Here is a 9040-nt window from a genome sequence, read left to right as displayed (position 1 = left end):
GACTGAGGGAGGTTCCGCCTTAGGGGTTGGGGAAATTGAGTCTTAGAGACCGGGGGATTCAGTCTTAGAGACTGGGGAGGTTCAGTCTTAGAGACTGGGGAGGTTTAGTCTTAGAGACTGAGAAGTTGGTCTTAAAGGCCAGGGAGTTAGTCTTAGAGACTGGGAAATTTGGTCTTAGAGACCAGGGAGTTAGTCTTAGAGACTGGGAGGTTTGGTCTTAGAGACCAGGGAGTTAGTCTTAGAGACTGGGAGATTTGGTCTTAGAGACCAGGGAGTTAGTCTAAGAGACTAGGGAGTTCAGTCTAAGAGACTAGGTGGGATAGTCTGGGGAAGACTAGGATGATTACTTGCTTACATTGTTATTACTGCATACATGCTTACTTGCTGATTGTTGATATATGCGCGTATGTGTGATTGTTTTGTCACAGACACCATGTCATCATCCTCCGAGAGTGGAGTGTCAGACACCATAGACCCGATAGCTATAGTATCAGATGGCGAGATTCTTCCAGAGGGGGAGGTTTACACTTCAGATACTACGAGCAGTGACGACGATGACTTCCAGCCCTTCGCCTTACCGGATTTCGGAGACGATTTACCTTTAGCTGATGGTTTCCATGATGGGGATCTACCTCTCATTCAGATCCCTGCTCCTTTTCCGCTGGCTGCATTTCCTTTAGAGGATTTGCCTCTTGACGATATGTCCGATGACGACGTCGATCTCTTCATTGAGGGTCCCCCTGAGGACGACTAGGATGGCGGGGCTCCGATTGATGACGATGTTGCTATTGCTATTGATGAGATTCCTGTTGTTGATGTCATTCTACCTGTCGTGGTTCCTGTTGTGGAGGTTTTATCTGACCAGTCTGGTCACGATTCGTCTGGTCACGATTCTTTTGAATCCGTGTCGTCTTCTACTCATCATGCACTGGGATTACATCGATATCCCACAGACACTGATTCTGACACTTCGATGTCTGCAGCGCCTGATTCGCCGCAGGATTTTGAGTTCGACGATGAGTTTGACCCTGATTTTCCGTACGATTTCGATCCAGACCATGAGGTTGAGTTTATCCCTGAGGAGCAGCCTGTTGAGGCACCTGTTTTTCCTGATGGTCAGCACCCTGATGTACCCACTGATCATGAGCTTGCTCCCACCGACCCAGAGCCTGAGTTAGAACCAGAGCCCATTTTTGCTCACGACCCTTTACCTGTGCACGACCTTATCCGTGTTGAGGTGCCAGTCGTTGCACCACCCGTTGTTGATGCTCCAGTCGTTGCACCACCAGTTGTTGATGTCCCAGTTGTTGCACCACCAGTTGCTGAGGTCCCAGTTGTTGCCCCTCTGCTTGACCCTATACCTGTGTTTGTTGACCGTGCACCAAAATTAACTATAAAATACTTGTGAAGTATTAATACCAAAAATATTGATTAAACAACTATTCCAAAATTAACTATAACTTAAAGTTAAAATAATTATTATTTTAACAGATAACTATAACTTGGAATAATATTGGAATAACACAAGAAATGCAACTCAAAATATTAAACTCTAAGCCAAGGCACGGCCCGTTCGTCTAATAGACGTTAGTACGTTGTAGGTTGTCGTGTAGATGACAGAGTTTGAGTTGACGATACTGAAGACGCACTATTGTGAGTTCATGTCCCCCTTTTCCTTAAACTGTTTTGTTTACTTACTTCGGGGGTGAAATACATGTTACAAAGGGATACTTACAATACTACTGGTATGATTAGCCTAGGAAAGAACCATAGATCATGTGATAGGGTAGGCGGATACTTGGGACCATTAATCCTCGTATCAGGAAAAGGGGGTGCCCAACGTCATGCCTTTATCGGATCCGTACCATCCCTTTCACATTGGGTACTCTACGGATGATATACTTTTATCCTTTCAGTTATAGCAGGATATGTTGAGTCGGAGAGTCGTTGAGCTAGAGAGGATCCCGCGTCCTCCATCTGGTGCTGGTCCGTCACAGTTTGCTGTCCCACCTGCTCCTCTATTTCCTTACCCGGATTTCGGCATCCGATTTTTTACTATGGAGCAGCAGATTGCTTGTTTGTTGCGTATTGTTCAGGCACTAGAGGAAGATTTGGTGCATCTGTGCCATTTGCTTTTCATTCCTCCTCCTCCTCCCCCGTCAGCTTGAGGTTTTTGGTTTGTTGCAGATATCATGCTTTTGATGAGAGTTCAGCTATTGAGTCGATTGCACAGCATTTTGGAGACCACATTATGACTTTTGATATTTGACTTTTGGTTATTGTAGACTGTAGACGATTCAGACATGGGCGATGTGACCCTTAGTCTCTTTTGGATGTATGATACAATTGTAAAACTTGTAAACTGTACTTGTGGTCTTGTTATATGATAGCTCAATCGCAAAATCCTCATTACATGCGTTGTTGGATTAATTGTTTTGTGTTATAACATGGGATGTTATGTGTTATTTGTGTTGATGAATGTTATTACATACGCGTGCTCATTATACTTATTACGGCCTGACCTATACAATCTTCTTAGAGAAGATGCCACCACGAAGGGATAATCGTTTACCCACTATGGAGGTCGAATTGCAAGCAAGGATCTCCCAAGCAATAGCAGATTACAAGGCATCACGCGCCGAAACTAGCGGGGGTACCTCGAGGAACAACCCTCCAAATGGTAATGTTTAAGTCGCTTGAGACACGCTACATTTGGACATTCCATGTGCAATTGCTAATGCTTCCTGTGAATGACATTACTTGTACAGGCTGTACTTTTAAGCAATTTCTAGACTGTAAACCGCTAAACTTTGATGGCACCGGGGGTGCAGTGGCTTATGTTCGATGGACGGAGAAGACAGATTTTGTGTTAAGGATGAGCAAATGCGCACTAGAACAGCAAGTTACCTACATTTCCGGATTGTTCACTGATGGAGCACTTTCATGGTGGAATCTCTAGGTCCAAACTCTGGGAGAGGCAGCAGCATACGCTTTGAATTAGACAGGGCTGAAAGAGCTCATGCGTAAAAAGTATTGCTCCAGGGCCGAGATTCAGAAGCTGGAAACCGAATTTTGGAACCTAAAGATGGACGGCCCGAAGATCGCCGAGTATGTTCAGAGATTTCATGATCTATCTCACGTGGTACCATACATGCTTACTCCAGAATTCAAACGCATGGAGCATTTCAACTGGGGGTTGGCACCTCCGATTATGAGCATGGTAACATCTTCAAAGCCTGCAACAATTACTGAAGCTATCGATCTGAGCGTGTCACTGACTGAGGAAGCTATCAGGTTAAACAAGTTTTCAAACTCTGACCCCAAGAAAAAGGAGACTCATGTGGAGTCCTCGGGAGAGAACAAACGGAAGTTCTCCAACTTTAAGAAAGGTACCAGCAGCTCGAACAAGAAAGATGAGGTGAGCACACCGGTCAGGGCCAAAGGAAAGGGGTATATGGGCACCTTGCCCAAGTGTAACGCGTGTCAGTTGCATCACGAGGGACGATGCAGATCTGGAAAATGTGAATCTTGTGGAAGAGTTGGTCACTCAAAAGAATCATGCTGGGTTGGTACTGGCCGTGGCGGTCAAAGGGGTTTTGGTAACAACAACCGTGGAGGTAATGGGAATGGAAACCGCCCACAAGGAGGGAATGCCGGAAATGGTAATCGAGGAAATTTTGGAAACCAAGCTGGAGGTGGGAATCGCAACCAAAACAATGCTCAAGGTGGTAATGGGAATGGTCGAGGACCAGGGTGTTTCAATTGTGGAGACATGGGGCATTTCAAACGTGAGTGCCCGAAACTCAATCAAGCACAAGGAAGAGTTTTTAATATCGGTGCGAGTGAAGCACGCCAAGATCCAAATGTCATTACTGGTACGTTCCCTATTAATCAACGCTTTGCATCTGTGCTATTTGATACTGGTGCCGACTATAGTTTTGTATCGCTAGAATTTAAGAAAATGCTTGGGTTAACTGCTAGTAAGTTAGACATTCCGTACTCAATTGAACTGGCTAATGGAAAGCTAGTTGAAACAAATGAAGTCATCAGAGGATGCGTGATCGAATTGGGAGAGCACGAGTTTACATTGGATCTACTGCCAGTAGAGTTGGGAAGCTTCGATGTAGTAGTAGGGATGGATTGGTTGCCCAGCAACCTGGCCGAAATTGTATGTCATAAGAAGACCATTCGCATGGCGGATGGAGAAACGATTGTGGTACACGGAGAGAAGCGCGATACGCCCTTAAGGATCATTAGCTGTTTGAAAGCTAGGAAGTGTTTGAAGAAGGGATGTGTTGCCTTCTTGGCACACATCGTTGATAAAGAAGCCGTTGAGCCGAAATTAGAAGACATTCCATTCGTGAAGGAATATCCTGAAGTCTTTCCAGAAGACTTGCCAGGATTGCCACCACAAAGGCAAGTCGAGTTTCATATTGACTTAGTTCCAGGCGCCGCGCCTGTAGCTAAGGCACCCTATCGACTTGAACCTTCAGAGATGCAAGAGCTGTCAACGCAACTCCAGGAGTTACTGGATAAGGGATTTATCAGACCAAGCTTCTCGCCTTGGGGAGCTCCAGTGTTGTTCGTTAAGAAGAAAGATGGTAGTTTCCGTATGTGTATCAACTATCGCGAGCTGAATAAGTTGACTATCAAGAATAGATATCCTTTGCCAAGGATTAATGACCTGTTCGATCAATTACAAGGTTCAAGTTTTTACTCAAAGATCGATCTACGATCAGGATATCACTAGTTAAGAATTCAAGAGGAAAATATTCCCAAGACTGCTTTTAGGATTCGATATGGACATTACGAGTTCCTGGTTATGCCGTTTGGTTTGACAAACGCGCCAGCTGTATTCATGGATTTGATGAACAGAGTTTGTAAGCCATACCTCGATAAGTTCATGATTGTGTTTATTGATGAAATTTTGATTTACTCGAAGACAAAAGAAGATCATGAGCAACACTTAAGATCTATTTTAGAACTGCTTAAAAGAAGTTGTACGCAAAGTTCTCGAAATGCGAGTTCTGGTTACGGGAAGTCCAGTTTCTTGGTCATGTAGTTAATGGAAGTGGAATTCATGTGGATCCCACAAAGATCGAAGCGATCAAGAATTGGGAGACTCCAAAGACGCCAACTGAGATTCGACAGTTCCTAGGTTTGGCAGGATATTATCGCAAGTTTATTGAGGATTTATCGAAAATCGCTCAACCGTTGACTTCCCTCACGCAAAAAGACAAGAAATACGAATGGGGAGACAAGCAAGAAGAAGCATTTCATTTGTTGAAAAACAAGCTTTGTGACGCACCAATTTTATCTCTACCCAAAGGCTCAGACGACTTCGTAGTATATTGCGATGCTTCGCGTCAGGGTTTAGGCTGCGTGCTAATGCAGCGGCAGAAGGTTATAGCATATGCTTCTCGCCAGTTGAAAGTTCACAAGAAAAATTACACCACGCATGATTTGGAATTGGGTGCAGCGGTGTTTGCTTTGAAAATCTGGCGACATTATTATATGGCACGCGATGCACCATCTACACTGATCACAAGAGCCTGCAGCACATATTCGATCAGAAAGAGCTTAACATGAGGCAAAGACGCTGGGTAGAGCTGTTGAATGATTATGATTGCGAAATCAAATATCACCCAGGGAAGGCGAATGTGGTCGCAGATGCCCTGAGTCAAAAGGAAAGGATCAAGCCCATAAGGGTTAGGGCTTTGGAAATGATCATACAAACGGACCTCTCATTGCGCATTCGTGCCGCGCAAAGAGAAGCTCTTAAAGAAAGGAATATTGAGAATGAGTATCTCCGTGGGATGGAGAAGCAGTTGGTACCAAACGGGGAAGGAACGTTGTGCTTCATGAAACGAATTTGGGTTCCCTTGTTTGGTGGTTTGAGAAACGTTATTTTTGATGAAGCTCACAAGTCACGGTACTCGATCCATCCTGGATCGGATAAAATGTACCAAGATTTAAAAGATTTTTATTGGTGGCCGAGAATGAAAGGCGATGTTGCGATATATGTTGGCAAATGTTTAACTTGCTCCAAGGTAAAAGTCAAATACCAGAAGCCTTCAGGTCTCTTGCAACAACCTGAAATACCCCAATGGAAATGGGAACAGATTTCGATGGACTTTATAACGAAATTGCCAAGGACGCCCAAGGGCCATGATACATGTTACAAAGGGATACTTACATGTTACAAAGGGATACTTACAATACTATTAGTATGATTAGCCTAGGAAAGAACCATAGATCATGTCATAGGGTAGGCAGATACTTGGGACCATTAATCCTCGTATCAGGACCGAGGGGCATGAGTGATAGATCTATTTGGGTGTAGCGAGCCCCACACCCATGAGGTCGGGGCGACCCATAGTGGTGACTATGTCTTCCAGCCGGAAGCCCGGTATAACTTTGCTAGGTTTGAGTCTTCCTACACCGTCACACATATCAGTGGCCTTGTAAGCCATTGGTGATCTTTTCCTTGTGGAATAGTTATATTATTTTAGGGTAAAATAATATAACTTAACAAATTACCATGACATTTACAACTCCAAAAATCAAAATAAAACCAAAAATTACAAGGAATAAAATGTTTAAGTTACACACTTGATATTGTGAAACCGAACGCTAAAACTTAACTTATGAAATATTCCAGAAAATACCTTTACAAACATATTTTTGGTAAATATTGTTTTGGAAACAAAGGAGGTGAAAATATGATTTTTGCGAATATTACAAAGTTATATCATATTTTCGACAAGAAGAAAATATATTGTTTCGGGGAGATAAAAATATATATTTTCCTAGTATATTTAGAAGATATATAATTTTTGGGAAATATATATTTTCTTGGGAATACATTATTTTTGACAATAAGTTATATATATTTCCTAAGTGGGACTTAAAAATATATTATTTCAGAATTACAATATACATGTATAAATACCCTCATCCTTGGGAAGGAAATTCGGAGTTAAAATACTTGTGAAGTATTAATACCAAAAATATTGATTAAACAACTATTCCAAAATTAACTATAACTTAAAGTTAAAATAATTATTATTTTAACAGATAACTATAACTTGGAATAATATTGGAATAACACAAGAAATGCAACTCAAAATATTAAACTCTAAGCCAAGGCACGACCCGTTCGTCTAATAGACGTTAGTACGTTGTAGGTTGTCGTGTAGCTGACAGAGTTTGAGTTGACGATACTGAAGACGCACTATTGTGAGTTCATGTCCCCCTTTTCCTTAAACTGTTTTGTTTACTTACTTCGGGGGTGAAATACATGTTACAAAGGGATACTTACAATACTACTGGTATGATTAGCCTAGGAAAGAACCATAGATCATGTGATAGGGTAGGCGGATACTTGGGACCATTAATCCTCGTATCAGGAAAAGGGGGTGCCCAACGTCATGCCTTTATCGGATCCGTACCATCCCTTTCACATTGGGTACTCTACGGATGATATACTTTTATCCTTTCAGTTATAGCAGGATATGTTGAGTCGGAGAGTCGTTGAGCTAGAGAGGATCCCGCGTCCTCCATCTGGTGCTGGTCCGTCACAGTTTGCTGTCCCACCTGCTCCTCTATTTCCTTACCCGGATTTCAGCATCCGATTTTTTACTATGGAGCAGCAGATTGCTTGTTTGTTGCGTATTGTTCAGGCACTAGAGGAAGATTTGGTGCATCTGTGCCATTTGCTTTTCATTCCTCCTCCTCCTCCCCCATCAGCTTGAGGTTTTTGGTTTGTTGCAGATATCATGCTTTTGATGAGAGTTCAGCTATTGAGCCGATTGCACAGCATTTTGGAGACCACATTATGATTTTTGATATTTGACTTTTGGTTATTGTAGACTGTAGACGATTCAGACATGGGCGATGTGACCCTTAGTCTCTTTTGGATGTATGATACAATTGTAAAACTTGTAAACTGTACTTGTGGTCTTGTTATATGATAGCTCAATCGCAAAATCCTCATTACATGTGTTGTTGGATTAATTGTTTTGTGTTATAACATGGGATGCTATGTGTTATTTGTGTTGATGAATGTTATTACATACGCGTGCTCATTATACTTATTACGGCCTGACCTATACAATCTTCTTAGAGAAGATGCCACCACGAAGGGATAATCGTTTACCCACTACGGAGGTCGAATTGCAAGCAAGGATCTCCCAAGCAATAGCGGATTACAAGGCATCACGCGCCGAAACTAGCGGGGGTACCTCGAGGAACAACCCTCCAAATGGTAATGTTTAAGTCGCTTGAGACACGCTACATTTGGACATTCCATGTGCAATTGCTAATGCTTCCTGTGAATGACATTACTTGTACAGGCTGTACTTTTAAGCAATTTCTAGACTGTAAACCGCTAAACTTTGATGGCACCGGGGGTGCAGTGGCTTATGTTCGATGGACGGAGAAGACAGATTTTGTGTTAAGGATGAGCAAATGCGCACTAGAACAGCAAGTTACCTACATTTCCGGATTGTTCACTGATGGAGCACTTTCATGGTGGAATCTCTAGGTCCAAACTCTGGGAGAGGCAGCAGCATACGCTTTGAATTAGACAGGGCTGAAAGAGCTCATGCGTAAAAAGTATTGCTCCAGGGTCGAGATTCAGAAGCTGGAAACCGAATTTTGGAACCTAAAGATGGACGACCCGAAGATCGCCGAGTATGTTTAGAGATTTCATGATCTATCTCACGTGGTACCATACATGGTTACTCCTGAATTCAAACGCATGGAGCATTTCAACTGGGGGTTGGCACCTCCGATTATTGGCATGGTAACATCTTCAAAGCCTGCAACAATTACTGAAGCTATCGATCTGAGCGTGTCACTGACTGAGGAAGCTATCAGGTTAAACAAGTTTTCAAACTCTGACCCCAAGAAAAAGGAGACTCATGTGGAGTCCTCGGGAGAGAACAAACGGAAGTTCTCCAACTTTAAGAAAGGTACCAGCAGCTCGAACAAGAAAGATGAGGCGAGCACACCGGTCAGGGCCAAAGGAAAGGGGTAT

General features: G+C 42.9%; 1 protein-coding gene across 1 annotated transcript; it reads left to right on the top strand.

Moving 5' to 3' along the window:
- The first annotated feature begins 973 nt into the window (after positions 1-973).
- Positions 974-1408, top strand: LOC110880925 (early nodulin-75-like). Its single transcript, XM_022129350.1, has one exon. It carries the CDS (start codon positions 974-976, stop codon positions 1406-1408), a length of 435 nt encoding a protein of 144 aa, XP_021985042.1.
- The last annotated feature ends 7632 nt before the right edge of the window (positions 1409-9040 follow it).

Source organism: Helianthus annuus, chromosome 14, assembly GCF_002127325.2.
Source record: "Helianthus annuus cultivar XRQ/B chromosome 14, HanXRQr2.0-SUNRISE, whole genome shotgun sequence".
NCBI classification, from domain to species: domain Eukaryota; kingdom Viridiplantae; phylum Streptophyta; class Magnoliopsida; order Asterales; family Asteraceae; genus Helianthus; species Helianthus annuus.
This window is presented reverse-complemented; position numbering and strand designations above follow the sequence as displayed.